This window comes from Borostomias antarcticus (assembly GCF_949987555.1).
Source record: "Borostomias antarcticus genome assembly, chromosome: 2".
Lineage (NCBI taxonomy): Eukaryota > Metazoa > Chordata > Actinopteri > Stomiiformes > Stomiidae > Borostomias > Borostomias antarcticus.
This window is the reverse complement of record NC_140235.1, coordinates 20,881,870-20,900,183: the sequence shown is the minus strand read 5'-3', so window position 1 is coordinate 20,900,183 and position 18,314 is coordinate 20,881,870. Positions and strand designations below refer to the sequence as shown.

At 44.4% G+C, this 18,314-nt stretch overlaps 2 protein-coding genes across 6 annotated transcripts in view; both read right to left on the bottom strand.

Moving 5' to 3' along the window:
- Window positions 1-4,738: 4,738 nt before the first annotated feature.
- LOC311321221 (poly(U)-binding-splicing factor PUF60-like) lies at window positions 4,739-14,997 on the bottom strand. 2 transcript variants are annotated; one of them, XM_084453163.1, is made up of 12 exons: window positions 14,929-14,997; window positions 14,332-14,417; window positions 13,927-14,022; window positions 13,402-13,491; window positions 12,807-12,857; window positions 11,462-11,623; window positions 10,718-10,810; window positions 9,177-9,390; window positions 8,808-9,040; window positions 7,876-7,990; window positions 5,873-6,132; window positions 4,739-5,436 (listed from the first exon to the last, which is right to left on the bottom strand). In XM_084453163.1, exons 3-12 carry the CDS (start codon window positions 14,005-14,007, stop codon window positions 5,137-5,139), a joined length of 1,599 nt encoding a protein of 532 aa, XP_084309289.1. In that variant the 5' UTR covers window positions 14,008-14,022; window positions 14,332-14,417; window positions 14,929-14,997; the 3' UTR covers window positions 4,739-5,136. The 2 variants fall into 2 exon arrangements, with proteins under 2 accessions (XP_084309289.1, XP_084309290.1); XM_084453164.1 differs by having other exon boundaries at window positions 8,850-9,040.
- A 608-nt stretch (window positions 14,998-15,605) lies between these two features.
- Window positions 15,606-18,314, bottom strand: part of nrbp2b (nuclear receptor binding protein 2b) — a 51,197-nt gene continuing 48,488 nt past the window's right edge. For all 4 annotated transcript variants that reach the window (XM_084456488.1, XM_084456485.1, XM_084456487.1 and 1 more), the window contains one exon: window positions 15,606-17,655. In XM_084456488.1, coding sequence (XP_084312614.1) covers window positions 17,569-17,655 — 87 coding nt within the window. In that variant the 3' untranslated portion in view covers window positions 15,606-17,568. The remainder of the gene's footprint in view (window positions 17,656-18,314) is intronic.

Below are 18,314 nucleotides of genomic sequence, written 5' to 3'. Positions count from 1 at the left end.
GAGGGACAGGTGTGGTGATGATAATTGGAAACCGGTGAGTAGAGCCGCGCCAGCGTCATCGTCGGAGACGAGCGCGCCGTTCTTGTCTTTGCGCACGGGCCGATGTGCTGGGCATGTCGGGATCCGATTCTTCGTCACCGGAGAGGGAGGAGACTGCCGAGTCCGCGGAGCTGGCCGGAGACGGGGAACGCCCGGCAGTGGGGGGAAACTCCGGAGAGCCAGAGCGTTGTATGCCCGGGCTGATGCGACGTGCGGTAGAGCGCGTAGGACGCCCCGAGCGCGCAGCGGGTCCAGAGGGGAGAGAGGGAGACGGTTGTGGAGGCGAGGGCATGCGAGCCGTAACATATACAGTATGTATATACTTTGTATCTAGATAGTACATAACACGTTTTACCTTTATACTTAAAAATATATATATTTTAAAAAGGGAACACTTAATCATCACACACCAAGTCAATTAAACTTCTGGGATATCGATCTGTCCAGTTAGGAAACAAACGATCGTGAATCAATTTCACCTGCTTTGGTGCAAGTGAAAGTAGCAACAGGTGGACAGGAGAGGCAACAGCAAGACAACCCCCAAAAAGGACATGGTTTTGCAGGTGGTGGCCACAGACCATTTCTATTTCCTTATCCTTCCTGACTGGTTTTTCTCTAGTTTTGCATTTTGATACTGACCCTTGTCACTATTAGTAGCATGAGGCGGTACCTGCCACCCAGAGACGGATTACAGACTGGGCCAATGTGGATGGTGCCCAAGGGCCCTTGACTACCAGTGGCCCTGGGCCTTTCGCAGCAGTTAACGAAGCCCATCAACAATCTTTTCTTTTTTTTGATGCCCATTCAGTGCCCTCTGACTACCGGGGCCCCTGGCCCTCTATAGAGCCCTCTGACACCTAGACCCCCAGCCCTTCAACTACCTGTGTGGCACAGGTAGTTGAAGGTCCGGGGGCCTATTCTATTCAGAGGGCCTGAGACGGTGGCCATGGTAGTAAGAGGGTCCAGTAGAGGGCCAGGTGCCCTGGTAGTCAGAGGGCCCTATAGGAGGGCTGAGGGTCCTGGTACAGTAGTCAGAGGGCTCTAGTGCCCCTAGAAAGCCCTCCGACCTCTCTCAGTTGTGCACAATGTCTCCAAGCTGTCTACAGCGTTGACACCAACTAAATTCAGGGAAAGCACTGCGCACGGAATGGATCAGTGGGTTGTTTCATTTAAGATGTGCTTGGACCCGGATTTTAACTGATCTAGTCAAAAAGGATTTACCAAGATTCGCTCAAAAGGTTAAGTCTGGTTTATTGAGAAAACAATACGAGCGCAAGGACTTCCTGGACAACACAACAAGAGTGGTTCATCCAAAGAAGTGAAGCCTCCTGATCTTGTGCTGCCTTATATTCAAGCAAAACACAGGTACGGCGCTTCCAGGATGTGATTGGCTAATCCATTGTACGTCATATGAAATGGCAGGCGTGGCCGAGAATACAGACATGTGACATGAGAAAAGGCGGCAATTTCTTGGACAAAAGGAGAGAGAGAACAAAGGTTTAAGGTGTTTGGAATAGAAAGGTCTTGAGGCCAGATGTAAATTCTATAACACATGTTACTTGCATTATCGTATGACTGCCCCTACAGTTGGACAGGTCCAGTCCCAGACTGTCCACCACAGCAATAAGGTGTTCAGCTAAGAATGGATCAAACTTTTCCAATAGCTCTAGGATGTCCAGGAAATTTCCATTGTGAGATGACCCAGTAGCTCATCATCCCCCCTGAAAGCAAGCCATCTCTCCCCTAAAAATTGTATCACAGCCACAACTCTTCTTAAAACCTCCCTCCAGTACTGCCTCTCTCCATAAATTTGCTTAGCCAGCCTGAGCGCATATATGACAATATGAAGTTTGAATTGTCAGTGGTAGGAGAACACCTGATTACCTTGTCACCATTATGTCAAGCCAAGAGTCAACATTTATTCAGTATCTTGCCAGCAACCAAGAATATTGTAAAACAGTTAGCGCATCCTCCTTTTGGTCTTGGTGTTGTTTAATAGGCAATTACAAGCAAATATTAATACCAAATATGCTGTAAATATATCATGTAAATCCTGCATGACATAATGTCTACAGGTGCTTTCTGGACGCATAGGCTGCGTACTGAAGGTAATTTATGATTTATATTTACGTGACACAAGCAGTTGATTTTCTTGCAGTCACAGTGCTGTTATCTTCTTCCAGCTCCCATTGTCAGACCTTACGCTGGTGCAGTGGGCCCTGGGTTCCTCCTGGTGCAATGCCCAGCCTCATGTGGCCAGAGTATGTGGGCAGTTCCTGGATGACGGAGACTTTGACTGGCCATGCTTTGACATTGACGACGACCCCCCCTACCACCCTCTGATTTTATACCGCCTGCGAGACTTGCACACAATCTCTGATATTTCCACCCCTACTTTAATTTAGTTTTTGGTTTAGTTTTTTTACTCCTTGTGGTGCCTTTAACAAACATTTTGTGGAAACTGATGAAACCTCCACATACACCTGTGACATTTACATGTAACCCTTGATTGCTTGTCAGTGTGAATTCCATCTATGGCTTCTCACATGGCAGGTAGCTCAACATTCAAGCCCAGGGGGATGTCGAATAAAAAATGCTAATGCAAACTTAGACATTGTGCTGTGACATGATTAAATTTTTAAAGAATATTTTTAAAGGTTTCAATTATGGTCTGAGCAAATACATGAGCACACCCTCATGTATTTGCCATTAGCTGTGTTCGGAATCACTCCCTATTCACTATATAGTGCACTATATAGGGCGTCAGCCATTTTGTTTGTAGTGTCCGAATTCTCCACGGAATTTTCGTTCCCTATATAGTCCACTATTTATTACCCACAATTCACCTTGATTTGCAGGGAACAGTGCATGTACCCTACATTTTATCTGTCCCCTAGGTAGTTCACTACATGGTGAACCCTATATAGGGAATAGGGAGTGAGGGAACAAGGGAGCGATTCCGAACACAGCTATTGTCTCTTCTTCCTCCTCTTATACCTCATGCACACTTCCTCATCGTTTTGGCAACCCAGGGGGACAGGGAAGACCACACAGTGGCACACAGAGACAAGGGAAGCAAGTTGAAATGGCAGTGGCACACAGAGACAAGGGAAGCAAGTTGCAGAAAATAGCCAGAGGCTGTCTCTTTAATAAACACTAAGCTTAGTGTTACAAATTAAAGATGTCAAACAAAATCCACACATGAGGCAGCATACTTTCTGCCTCACCCCTCTTCTCCCAGGTTTCTTCTGGCCTGGGTTTTCCAGTTTTTGGTGAGGGTATGTGGCTGATTGCTGAGGCAGGTTTGGACAATCAGCCCAGGTAGTCATTAGCTCTCTAACCCACAACCTGTGGGGTTCTGGGAACTGCAGTCCCACAGCTAGCGGCCACTTTGGGTTGTGAGGGCCCCAAGTTGCCACAGTATTCTATCAAAATCCAATCCTGTTTTTCATGTAAAACAAAATGTGTGCTTACGTACAGTAGTTGGACTGAACCAATTCCAACCAATATGACATCCACCTTCAATCTTCAACTTTCAGCAACACACAGCTAAGATTCATTATTTGGCTAGTTGGCAACAGCATTGCATGTCTTTGACTGTTTGCATTACATTAGTAATTTAGCTGAAACTTTTATCCAAAGTGACTTACATTGCATTGCAACTGCATTTAAGATAGGAAGTTAGTGTACTACTATTCAACAGAACTCACAAGTGCATCTCCTTTCTAAACAAGTGACTAAGAGTATAATCTAATACTTAAAGTGGAAAAGCAAATAACTAAAAAAACAATAGGTGCTTAAGAGGGACAATACTGGTAGTAGGCTACTTCTTGAAGAGGTGAGTTTTGAGCCTATGGTGAAATATGAGCAGCTCTGATGCCGGTGGGCAGTTCACTGTGTGGCCAGGACAGAAAAGAGCTGCCATGTCACAATCTCAAACCTTGTTCCATCTCCTAACTGTAGCAGTTAACAGGAAAACTTATGCCTGCGCCAGTTTTTGTATATATGTGTACACCTAGACCCTCATATATTTGCCATGTCTCTTTCCTCCTCTTACTCCGCCCGGCCGGACCCAGTACTGCGCAGCAGCTATAGTTTCTCCATGAAGCTTGTTTGGCTGTAACCTTTTTCAGTTTAGGCGCTACAGAATCCAAGGCTGCCCTTACTTTGGTGTTAAAGGTGGATAAGTCTTTATCATTACGTGATGGCCCCACTTCTGGAGTTGATAGACTGTGGTCATTATTACTCTACAACTATCATTAATATTATCAGGAATGATGAGGAATAATGATTAAAACTATCATTATTCCTACTATGAAATTCACACAAATTGGATCAGCCTATAATCTAAAATTTTCACGTTGACTTTCGGTATGATTTTGAATTGAGCATTTTGGTTTCTGTTGACCGTTCTTACGCCATTTTGTTCTCCATGAATTACAGTGCAATTAAAGATTTTCGACTTGAATCTTTCGTTCATTGAGATCCACGATGTGATTTAAGTGTTCCCTTAATTTCTTTGAGCAGTGTACTTTTCTTACGTACATCTGCAGTGTTGCTTAGTGTAGACAGTCTAGGAGCTAATAGAACTGTTTGATGTAGTATGTGATTAATAAGGACTTGATTGATTTTATTAACCAAGAAGCATGAGTCTATTAATAACTGAATCACACGCCAAAAACACATCACAACATTGTATAATTCATACTTGAAGATTTTATTTTTGTGGAGAAATTGGAACCAATAATTCTAAATGCTTCAGAGACTAGACAAATGTTAGAAGATAAATCAGCAAACTTTGGGGAAACCTAATCAAGACTTTTCTCAATATTTGATTATAAAAAAAACCTGCAAAGAATACAAAAAAGAAAACCAAGAACTCACAAGTGACAATATTCATGAGGCGCAAATATTCATTTCTTAACCAATCCCTCAAGAGGGACCATCAATAATATTAATATCATCAACATCAATACAAAAAAATAATTACAAGTAAAAGAGGCCCAAATCTCTAGCAGTAGCAGTTGTGACAGTAGCTGGCATGAGTTTGAGCATTGAGTAATGGGGATGGTTGCTGGGCTGACCATTTCAGACAGTTTATGCGGAGAGATCACTGCTATTGAAACGATCTTGGTCATACACCTCCGCCATAACCTTACGACCTCCAAACCAGCGGTCGTTCAGGGCCTGGATGGCCTTGTTCATCTCAGAGGCCATGGAGAACTCCACGAAGATCTTGACGATGACGTCGGCGTCATCCTCCTCTCCCTGCTTCTCCTGGTAGATGATGACTCTGTTGACGGCACCAAACTTGCCGCACTCCTCGGTGACCTCACCCTCCAGGTCGTCGTCAATGTCCTCCGGCCCGACCATGTTCCGTAACACCATCACCGTGGACTAGGGACGAGCAGAAGACAAATTAGCAGGTGTGCTATTCAACTCTGTAGCTCAAATTCCCTAAAAATACACTTATTTTCTCGGGGCCCTCTCTGATCTAACAGAGTAGTTTCCCTGCACAGCTGTTACCAACCCATCCAGTCATATCAGATCAGTGATTTCACCAAGGAAATGATGAAGGAGAATGGCAGAGAATCTAAAAGGCCCCTAGGTGAGCCTAAGTACTCTAATATTATGCTGTCATCATATGACAGCAACTCCCTGTCATCATATGACAGCAACTCCCTGTCAGCCAATCAAAGAAAACAAAATAGGAGCCATCGCAACATTGCAGTGTCTCTTAAAAACCTCCTCAGATCACTAGGAGTGCCTGTGGGCTACAGTATTGAGCAGGGCACTGATGGAGGGTCCAGTCAGTCTCGCTTCCATCGCTCACCTCTGATTTCCTCAGGAGCTTCTGCATGACCATGTGCCTGGCGCTGCTGCCAGAGATGCTCATGTGCTCCTGGTCGCTCAGCATCTCCTGGCCGGTGCCATCCTGCTGTGCCTCCTCCTCCTTCTCCTTCTTCAGCTCCTGCAGGGCGCTGGGGCCTCCCGCCAGGGAGGGGTTGGACAGTACCGGCGGCGAGGCCAGCACCGGGTTCACCAGGCCCACCTGGGGCAGCACAGGCATGGCGGGGCGCGCTGGAGTCACACCTCGGGGGAAGGAGGTGGGCACACAAAGTCAGATGCCAGGAACGCAAAGACACGGCCTTCACCCACTACAGATATGGCGCCTGGTCTAAAAGGCCTGGTCTCAATAAATAAACCTCATTAGGGATGAGACGGTATGGATTTTTGCATTACGGTACGGTATCTAGTTACACGGTACGGTTTACGGCATTTCACCTCCCCAACACACAAAAAAAACAAAGTATTTTACTTTGAAGGAACTACAGTGCAACACATGATGGAAAATACACACTATTGTAATTAAGCTCAGTTTATTAATAGCAAGCTTATATTAAATTACAGAATTAACTGTTGCAAGCAACTTGAAATGTGAAGTTTCAGCAGCGCATTTTTGTGTAATACCGTAAACGTAATACCGTAAACACAGGGAATGTCACGGTTCTAATACCGAGGTATTAGAACCGCGGTTCAAGGTTCTACAGTATACTGTCTCATCCCTAAACCCCATTAACGTGTTTTTGGTTAAAGATTAGGTTTAATCTGTGTCAGGGACACCTCCCAGTATGAAGTGAAACAGCCCAGTCATTTTGTTGTGTTCAGCCCAAATGAAAACATTAGAAAAAAACTGTCCCTGCAAGCCATTCAAATCTCCCGTGTAACTTGACGTCAGTCGGGGACCCCGCTAACTAGCATAATGTCTTTGCATAGAAAATGTTTTTGGAGGTACTAAGCAGGACAGATCGTCTCCCAAGCTCAACGGACAGCAGAGCCGAGTGGATAAATTAGATTTTTGATGGCAACGTTCCCATTGAAATTGGCAAAAAAACTGGTGTGTGCTAGCCATTTTTGCCCGATTGCTTTTCCAACCTGGGTCAGTACAATGCAGGATTTTCAGATAAACTCTTTCTGAATGAGCAAGCAATACCAACTGTCCGTGGAAATTATGCAGAAACTAACTAATTATTGCATATAGTACTAATGCTAGCTAGCTAGCTAACATGAACAAACTGCCCTTTTGCCTCAACCCGGATACTCATCTCATCATATGTTGGAGTAACGGTAGTGGAATGAAATTGGTAGACTTCTAGTTCTTCAAGCGGTCATTAAAAATGATCAAATGCGATGATCAAACATCATTGGATTTTCCTCGGTCTACGGAATCTAGCTTTTGTTTGTAGTCGAATGGTGTCATATAGCCTGGTGGTGTCTAGCTAGCGAATGTAGCTAGAGGTAACAGCGTGCAACCGTGGAGATAACGTGCACTAACGCCATCATGTTTAGTCAGGGACAATGAAATTTGTCACAGAGGCATCGACTGTGGATGGTCCAGGCTAGCCAGTTATATTTGAGGTAGCATAGCGTTGTCAACAGCCCTTGTTCGACTTGCTCTTAGCTGAGCTCATTTGCATATGAAAAAGGGCTCAATCTGATCTCGTGGTCAACGGAGGGGAATATAGAGACATGCAGGAACGCTTATTCTGAGTGGTATTTCAGCAAAAATACTCTAAAGACACGTTTTGGGGACACATTAAATTGTTGAAAATTAGCATAACAGGACACCTTTCAACTAACAAGGTTCAGGACCAACTCCACAGCAGATCACTGAACAGTGCCAAACCGATCAGCTGATCCAGTAAGAATCACCAACTCAGAGCCAAATCACTAGATCTAGGAGGAGGGGAGGGGGTGGATCCGTGAATGTAGTAGAAGGGTAGAGTAGTGTAGCTGGTCCGTGTGCACTGCTCTCACGTGCATGGGGGTACACACCTGTGATTACCCCCGGAGCCTGGGCGGCCATGACAGCCTGTGGTATGCCCATCTGCTGTCCCAGGATCTGGGGCGCGGCCAGCGCCCCCAGGACAGACGCCCCGGCTACAGCCTCCTTGAGAGAGGGGGGGCCGGAGACATTAGCAGGGAAAACACAGACAAGCAAGGAAGCACAGTCAAATCACACAGCATTGCCAAGCACAGTAACAGCATACTTAGCTGAATACCTAATAACTAAAATCTCTCATCTCTTATACTATACTTAACATTATTCTAGTACAACCTGCTATCAATATCACTAGACTAAATTCAATTTATGTAGAAATATACTTTTTGCACTGAACAAGATTATGTTGACAGACTGAAATAAAGTTGAAGTAAAGAGAGCATGGAGCATGCCTGCTCGAGCCAACTCTGGCGTCATTAGCTTAGACGCCCAATTAGCTAACGAGAGCACTGCTTCTCAATCTCATCATAGTATACAGTAGTGCTTCAGGAAGTAAAAAGGTATTGGCCTAAGGGGATACATTTCCCCATGTGTGCTGAGCTCAGCATAACGAGACAATAATGTAACAAATGTAGAACACTAAACATAGGGCAGGTATAATAAGACACCTGCCCTATCACCCTGAAAAAAAAATCATGATTTCAAAAATTAATTAATTCATCAATCAACCCTTGTTGTTTGACATAGAAGCAGGGAACATCAAGATCCTACTCAAACAGATTTTTTTTTTTTTTTATACACACTCCCTTCAATATATATATATTTATTTTTGTTGTTATTGTTTGTTTTTTGAACCCAGAGATTCATGGCCAGGGAAATAATTGATTAATAAGAAATATGTACACAAAGAGGCTATGTTTAACATTTCGTCTATGTGGACGATATCAGAGCCAGTCATACCTAGCTAGATCTGAGTTATATTTACCTGGAAGGCCATTAGATCCCTTTGGAAGGGATTCATACTTGCCTGGGCCGTAATCTTAGCGGTAGCGGCGGCTGCAGCCACAGCTGCGGCCGGCGGCAGACCGCCGGGGGTGGTGGGGGTCAGGAGGGGCATGGGCGGGGTCACGGCCTTGCCGACCCGCAGGTACTGCCCCCCCAGGTCAAAGAGGTTCATGGAGGACACTGCGTCCAGGGAGGACTGGGGCTTCTCGTACTCTGTCAGGGTGGGGGGGGGGGGGGCGACACACACAAACGGGTACAGTGTTAGGGTCGGGGGCGAGGGACGAGACGCGGAGCTACAGCACGGCTTGAGGGCCACGGGCAAAGGAGGGGGCTCTCCCCCCCTGCTCACCGATGAAGCCAAAGCTCCGGTGTCTTCCCGTGGTGGGGTCCCTGGCTAACGTGCAGGACTTGATCCTCCCGAAGGCCTCAAACACACTCTTGATGTCCTCGTCTGAGAGGTCGGGGTGGACGGACGCCACGTAGATCCGGTTGAAGGCGCGCGCCTCCTCTGCCAGCTGGTCGATGATGGGTTGCGCCTGACCGATGTTACTTGGCCGCCCCACCTACAGCACAGATCATACCAGCACAGGGCCACTGAATGACGGGTCACAGCTTCAGAAAACGCCTACGGGCTTCCACTCGCGGGAACGCCGCCCAGAGGTCATGGAAGGAGAGGAAGTGGATTCTAAAGACATCCGCTAACAGCTAAGGACTCGCATTCTAGTTCGCCAAGGGTCACCTAGCCTGGTTTAGCTGCATCTCCACCTGACCATCTTGCTGAGGCTAGGTTATGAGAACAATAGTCTTAGTACTTACTAATGACTGATAACTACTCTCAACAAAACTTAACTCCCTCAACATCTACCTCGCAAAAATAGCCAACTAGCAATAGTGGACAAATCACCCACTCTCAAAATACAGCAACAAAGCAAAAACTTATCCATTATAAAAATCCATCTTTGTACAGCAGACATCTTATCGTAGCTCTCTATAATGGCTATAATGCTCTACAACTGCTCTAACGGGCCAACTGTCCCCAAGACATGTTTACTCACGCACGCACGACTGACTAAACCAAACAGGCCCGTTCAGGAAGATCTCATGGAGGAGCTGCTGCTGCTACGAATGAGCTAGCGATCAACGCAGGTCGTTAAAATGAAATGAGACGTGCGGCTTTCCTAACTTCCTCTCTCCTCGCCTCCTTCTCAAATGGGATTGGGGGGAAGGATCCAAGGGGTGGTCCCGTGGATCTTGCCCTCCAAAAGATTGAGGAGGAGCAGAGGAGAGTGGATTCGGCCTTCGGTTGCAGGCTTCTCTCTCTAGCTGACGTTTCCCTAGCCTGGGTGGGGTACCCTACGAAAGACGGGACAGACAGACGCGCGAGGAGAGTTTGTACGGGATCTGTGCTGCAGGTGGGGCGGCCAAGCAACACCAACCAGGCGCAGCCCATCATCAGCACATCTTGGACACAGAGCAGCGCCACGCGCTGCAGGGCATCCTACTGGAGCTGGTCACTAAAACAACGTGGTGACACCATGGAAGCAGAAGACAAGCGCACACACACACACACAGACATGAGAAGACACTACATCACCCGCGCCCACACACACGGATACTCGCACACACCTGCAAACGACGTGGACACGAACACAAGCAAAGAAAGAAAAATGAGAGTGGCTTTAGATACTTTCAGACAGTTTAGATGGCATCAATTAGTAGTAATTCCACAAGGTAATTCAGTTACACACAAGCAGTGAAATGAGTACTTGAGATTTTCACGTGGGCTTGAGGAGCCCCAAACTTAAAAAGAGGAGGGAAAAAAAACAGGGTTAGGGAATGGAGAGCTCCGTCCTGATAGGTCCACCTGGCCGTCGGTCAATGTCGGCTCACCTTGATGTTCCTCCCCCCGAGCATGACTGAATTCATCTGCTCCAGAGCCAGCTGTGCAGCCTCCGGCACATCGTACTCCACAAAGGCAAAGCCCTGTGTAGACACACAGAGAGATGCATGGGACCCAACCAACCACTCGTCGACCACGAGGTTGCCCGATATATACGATTGACCGATTCACATTTTATACCATCTCGGGACATATCAGGATCGGTGGCAATATGGCCGTTTTTTTTTCAAAACTCTTGAAATAATGTGTAAAATACAGTAAACAATAAACATACACATTTAGACATGCCTGCATAGAATGAAAGGCCGGCAAGCAGACAGTGGAATCGAATACCTTTTAGGGTACAGAGTTCGCTACATTAATTATGGATATAGGAATATTTGAAAGAGAGGAGGAACATTTTTTGATATGTTTGATGTGTGTGCTCTATAACACTGGAATCAGTATCAGCCTTGAAAAACTCGTATTGGATGACCTCTACTCTCAACTCATCCCATCAACAGTTTGACAAGTTTTTACGTTCATATTCCAAGCTATGCAAGGTCATGGTCCATTTGACCCCAACCAGCCACAATACACACTCATTTCTACAGAGGTCCTTCACCACGAGTTCAAGGGAGCAAAGCAAACATTTACTATATTGATCTCATGGACCTAGCACAGGAGCAGCGGACCAGACATCCACTGGCATGGCACTGGCTCCAAAGTGTGCCCCATGGAACACTACCACCCACCTTGTGCTTCATAGTTACAGAGTCCCAGGACATATCAATGCTCTTGATGGGGCCAAATGGGGCGAAGGCCTGTCTGATGGTGTCCTCCCCCAGCTCATAGTAGATGGAGCCCACGTACACCCTGCACATGATGGCCAGAGCGCGCTGCCTCTGGGCAGCCACCTGCGGACCCAGGAGACACACACACCTGGCTGTTCAGGGGCTCAGAGAGGAAACACGCACACAGACTTAAATCAATCTAAATGTGTATGAGTAACAATCTTTATGTCAAACCTCTAAATCACTACCTTGATTTTTGTGTTTATAAATGTACATTACTGTTTTACTGCATTCCGATTTCCCCGCCGAGACATACAGGACAAAGATGAACACGGTCTGGGACCATAGACCAAACTAAGCCCTAAGCAATGATTTAACAATGAACGCTAATCTAGAATCTACCAAGTCTCTTTGTAAATGTCTTGCACGTACATAGCTAATTATAAGCTGGTTCTATTGCTAGTGCACAAGTGTGGGTGAAAGCACTTGAAGTGATGGACATGCAAGCCCCTCAGTATTAACAGGCTGGCTCCTGAAACTAACCTGTAGTCCGGGGATACGTTTACAGTGTGTATCACATATGAACGAGGAGCACAAAAGAAATCAACACCTATATATAAAAAAACAACAACATCCACGACAAAGCCTAATGAAAGCATGTCACACTTACGTCTCAAGTCTCTAAGGGCAGGGGTGGTCTACCACTGAAGGCTTGAGTTTTACTTTTTAACTGATTTGCAACATTATAGGGGGTTGATTGGTCTATCTACAACAGAACATGAATTTGAGGGATTCCTGTCACTGCAGTTCTCTCATTTTGGTTATTGAAAGAAACTGCTTACCCTCTTTAGATCTATGCCCAAGGTTGGCTTTCTTATCTCTACGCTATCAGTACAAAGTTGCTGCATATTTATAAAGGAGATATGGATTTCTGCATTTGTGTTTTCAACTATGCCTGTGAGACAGACTATACATTGTACAATACAATGAGCCATGCTTGGTATACAGCTATTATGTATTGTATACATTTCAAATATACTGTATTAATGTGTGTTCAATTCCAGTTACGAATATCTTTAAGTGTAAAATCACAACTCGCAGCTTTTGCCACAAGTGGAAGTATTATATGGTGTTCCAGCTTTCAGAATTAAAGATTAGATTTTCACTGCAATAAAAGCCATGTCTTTTTTTTGAAATATGCATCCTTTGCTAATTTGCCTTGGCAGGGATAGTAGGCCTATCAAGAAGGGTAACAGTCCTTTTTAATCAGGAGTGTGCACAGAAAAAGGTTTAATAATCTATTGACCGATTGCAAAGGTGAGAGGGGATCTCCAAAGCCCATCGTCACTGCTGCCATCTGAAAGACAGTAAAGATGAAAAAAGTGCTGAAAGGTAGGTGAGATATATCGTTTGCCTTTGCTTCTTCAAAGATCCTTGCTCAGCTAGACATGTTTTTTATTTATATAAACAGTCACACTAGCCCTTAACACTCTCCACCTAAAAATGACTGGCAATATCTTTCCCCTTGTAGACCCACCCAATCTTAATTGCCCCCTAGTATTTTAATTGCACCCCACTAAAACATTTAAAAGCTCTCAGCGAGAACAAATGCAAATGATTCAGTATGTTTAACATGGTCTTTCTTGTGTTCTCCAGCTGAAAAAGAGCAGAGGCAGATGCAAGAACATATACATTCCCGCCACTAACCTAAACAAAGGTCTGAATGATATAAACTGCAGCTGCTATAAAATATGTTATAAAGGACTGAATTACAATACAAAATCTAGGACATGAGAGATAGCTGGCTATGTTACAGTTTGCTCTGGAGGCTAAGACTTGGTAACTGTGGTCCGTTATAAGACTTTGGTTCCAGGTGAGACAGGGCCTCGAACATGCCTCACCTGCAAGTTGGTGAGCTGTTGTTGCTGATGGGCAATTGTCTGCTTCACCAAGACACTCTTAATGCTCTGCTCCATGGCATACTTCTTTGCCTGGATCACAGAGAAACCAACAGCACACAAATTAAATTCCTTTTCAATGATGGGATGTGTTCCATTGGACGTGGAGTAACTTCAGTGCACAACAAAATGGGAGTGAGACAATGGTGATATTAGTATTTATACATTTGCATGTAGGGATGCACAATACAAATCGGCAATCATATTGGTATCGGACAATATTAGTCGTTTTTAATATATTGTATGGGAAAACATCGCCAAAACAGGGCCGATGTGAACTACTGATTATTTTTGTCTAGCTGTTGTGTGTTGTTTGTGAGAGGAAACAATGTGGTAATTATATGATTTATAGGCTTTTCCAACTTTCTTGGAAAGAGACTGTTTACATGTGTTATAGGTATCGGGCCAAATTTTCATGTCGGTGCACCCCTAGTTGCATGTGGGCGAGAGCCTGTTATTCAGCTTTACCCTCTGAAGTGCTTCCTGCTGCTCTGGGGTGAGAGGCGGCAGGCCCAGCTTCGAGCCCGTGCCCTGTCCATTCTCCATCATCACAGGTGTACCTGCCTAAGCACAAAACGTACAGGATGTTACATGACATATCACGCGGCCTAGTCACAAACTGATTTTTTTGTTCAATTATTTTTGTGTACCGGTATTCAATCGCACCTAAGTATAAAATAAGCCAAGTTACTTTTAAGAAACTGTCGAGTAGCTATCTTGCTAATCCCTCGAGGAATAGTAACTAGCTAGCTACCACCAGCAGCGTATCAGATTCACGCCAGCGTCACCCATTCAAGCGGGACGCTAACCCTAGCCGGCTAGCTCACAAACTACCTAACTAACTGTAACCTAATAACGAGGCAGAGTCCTTACCTACAACCTGCTAATCGCTGGGACCGCCAGAGGCAGGATAGCCCCCAGGGAACACTGATGGGGGAGCCTTAACAATTCAACAAATGCTGAGGGAAAGAAAATACTTTCAGACTAATGAAACAATAGCTAGCTAGCTAACATTAGTTAGCTAATTTGCAAGCCTGATACATGCTAATGCGTTGCGCTTCAGTGTAAGTTAGGCTTAAGTTACCTAATATGCAATATTCAATATTCAACGAAGAATATTTAACTAGGGAGATAATACTTCACTTCAATGGTCATTGTTATCCGTTACTAGCTGCTAGCTTTGCAGACGAGCTAGTTAGCCACCTAGCTAGATGATGGCCATGGTTAACTCTAGCTAGCAGTAGATGCGCGGGCCTCCTCATGGCTAGCAGAGTTAGCCTCCTCATGGCTAGCAGAGTTAGCCAGGCTCCAACTGAGCTAGCTACGTTCATCGAGCAAAGCTCGTGCGAGCAAACATCGCAAGATGCATTTTCTTATGATACATGTTAAATAAATGTAAGAGCGAAAGAAGGAAAATGATATAACATCAAATTATGCATTAAGATATTAAGCTTTAGCAATTTAAGTTACCGCAATCTCCGTCACCGCCATGAAGCACACCGTCTTCTGAAAGGCCTACACCGCGACTGTTGTAAGCGGGCTGAAAGCGTCGCGAGACAAAAAAAAGAATGCTATGGGGACTTTGTTTGAAGCACACTATAATGTCGCGAGAGCTAGGGTTGAATAGTTGAATTACCAGGCTCGTTACAGTATTATGATTGGTAGATTATGCCAACGTTTTGCAAATTAGTGTAAACTAATTCTCAGCCTAATATAACTTCGTGGGTCCTTTTCCCACTGCTCCTCCAGAATCCATTGTCCACCAGCCAAAGTTTTGTCAATTAGTGTAAACTAATTCTCAGCCTGATACAACTTCGGGGGTACTTAAGCACACTGCCGGGAGCAAACCAAGGACCTTCTGATCCCCAGGGAGCTGGGATCAAAACAGGGACCTTCTGATCCCCAGCCGGCCTCTCTACCTCCCAAGCTACGTGCCGCCCCTAAAGTACAAGTACCATCATAAGGTTTAATATGACTACATTATGAAAAGGTATACAGTTTAAGGTATCCAGGTGCCAGATAAGTGGAACAACACTTTGCCAGATTTATACAGGATTCACAAAGACATGCATCAAAGTTGTATTTCAGTCCAAGATGTTAAAGTATTTAGAAACACGCACACATAATCTAATGTCACATAATATTGTTTTATTTTCATTTTCATGTCTTTAATAACTACAGAACTAGGGTACAGAACAGAGGGTTCAGCAAAACACATCCAAAGCTGACGTTCATTCAATAGACTTGGGAGGAAGTAGTCGAGTTATTGTTGTTAAAAAAAAAAGACTGGGTTTTAGTCTTTGCTCAGTCTAAACATTCATTTTCTTGATCAGATCCCCTCTGGAGCTGATAGAGCTGTCGTTGACAAAGGCAATCAAATTCTGAACAGTATCAAGCTATTAAGACATGCAGATGAAGAGTACTGGGTCAGATGCGAGCAGCAGTGGCACCATCCTGTGTGTTCACGCATTTGTCTAAAGTAAACACACCGGGCCGTGCACAGCCACATACACATGGGCTATCTACAGGAAATACTGATGCGTGTATTGGAGAATAGCTTGCGACTAGAAGATGAGCAGACAGAACTTCAGAAGGCTTGACATTTTCAGAATATATTAAGCGATACAATTATACAGGAGTGCAATTGTTATGAGATCTCAGCAACACAGAGAGCATAAGAAATAAAAGTTATATATATAGTTAGCAGATTTTGAATGAATAATATACTGCTCAAGATTGATGACGGAAATTCACAATTATTAAAGCACAGATGCACTTTTAAACTACCCATAGACTCACAATTAAATCCCAATGCCTTAGACAGAAAAAAAACATACCTATTCATTTTAGTACCAAAAATGGCCCCTCCCGGGCATAAGCGCTGAATGACTAATTTGTAAACACTATATTCACGCTATATGCCCTCTTCATCATAAAAAATATATCGCACCTTAGAATATCAATGGCAGCTCGAAGATGGGAAGGGTGCACAATAATGATGGTGCTTTTTGGTGTTATGAAACTATGTTGTTGTTGTTGTTGTGACTTTAGGCATAACAGAATTTAATCAACTGCTCTACCCAGCCCACTCACTTCCCAAACTGATCTTGTGGATAAAATAGAATAGTTTTGTGTAAACTGTCACTGTTTGTATCATTAGCCAAGAGACTGGAAGAGTTGAATTGTTGACATTAAGGTGCAGTGTAAATATTGATATTTTGTTCATGGTGGATTGCCATCTTAGGCACTTTGCAAGTCTTTGGCTTTCAGAGCACTTTCACAGGGAGACCCCCTTAAGAGCACTAACAGGCAAAGAGAGAGGCGTCCTCTTTGCTCATGACTACCAATGCATGGTGAGGCTCATTTAGGCATGTGTAGTACAGGGAGAAAAGGCTCAGACCTAAGTGTTCTAATGTGTAGTACTCTACAGACCATTAAACAAAAACAAGTCAACGGTTCACAATGAATAAAATAAATACGGTAAGTCAGCATTTCTAACATTGCCTGTGTGGATGGATTTAGAAGTTTCAGTCTAAATTGGCTCTATAGTCAGTACATTTACTAAACATTGATGCAGGGGAGTGGGGGAGGGGCTTAAAACAACAGAGTACATTTCTTAAATTGTATCAGTTTTGTATGATTACAGAGTCAACATCCAATCGAAGTATATTATAGACTATGAATTTAAGGGGTATCAAAATAACTGAAAACACAGTTGTCATACTGAATGCACTATAGCCATTATGGAGAGCCGAAGTTATGAAGCAATCTTAAGGCGTGGCAGCCCTTTTAGGCAAGGGGGTGAGTGGGTTGTCAACCTCCCACTGCATTGTGGGGATATCTGAACACAGCCATGATGTCCCTGGACCTTCAACCAGGGTCACTTCCTGTTCCTGCTTCAGTTCAGTTCTGGCCTTTCCTAATCCACTGGGATGCTCTCCCAGCATTCAGGCCCAACCTTCATCGTACAATATTTTCCCCCCAATCAGTCCCACACTGGCCCTGGTCCCTCTGTTCCTGGCTGAGTGATCCTGCCTACTCCCCCCCCCCTTCTCTCTCTGTGTTCCAGTGGTCAGTGCCTGTGGCCCCTCTCTCTGGGCCAGCCCCATCTCACTGGGTGGTCCCGGAGGCCAGACCTTGGAGACGGTGTCTGCTGAGAGCATCCTCCAGGAACACCGCCAGCTTCTCACAGTCCTCCTGCACAGGGGAGAGAGAAAGAGAGAGAGCGAGAGAGAGAGAGAGCTGTCGGAACCCGCTCTGCATTACCCACCCTAAATGTTGTGTTGCCCCCAACTAAATAATTGCGTATTAATTAATAAAATAGTTTTGCAATACAATAGTACATAATAACCCGAGAACCAGCCCTGCTTATCAACATTTGACTACTGCCACCATTGACTACTGTATGTGACTTTGTATCTCAACAAAGATGTATGTACCTATGTGTATGTATGTATGTATGTATGTATGTATGTATGTATGTATGTATTGATCAATCGTTTTTTGGCCGACATTCAAAATATTTGATAACATTTTAAAAGAAGTGTTTGACTGAAAAAAAAACAATTCAATGTTGGCGCTGTAATTTAGCCCCCATTCCACTCAACATAGCGCTACAGAATGGATGATGAACGACATTAGTTCAGTTCAATGAAAATATTTTTTTAAAGGACGTGTTTATTTGAATGAAAAAAAAATTAATGACCACAATTTGACCAAAACCAATTAGTGACCAAAAAGGGACTTTTACCGAAATATTAATCGATTAATTGGAGCCACCCCTAGTAAGTAAGTAAGTAAGTAAGTAAGTAAGTAAGTAAGTAAGTAAGTATGTATGTATGTATGTATGCATGTAT

Bases quoted from the DNA above. Each gene is read 5' to 3' on its own strand.
- LOC311321221 (XM_084453163.1), bottom strand. From the start codon at position 14,007: ATGATGGAGAATGGACAGGGCACGGGCTCGAAGCTGGGCCTGCCGCCT. The intron at 13,492-13,926 runs GTAAAGCTGAAT...TCTGTGATCCAG, and splicing joins AGCAGGAAGCACTTCAGAGG to GCAAAGAAGTATGCCATGGA. The intron at 5,437-5,872 runs GTGAGCGATGGA...GCTCGTCCCTAG, and splicing joins AGCTCCTGAGGAAATCAGAG to TCCACGGTGATGGTGTTACG.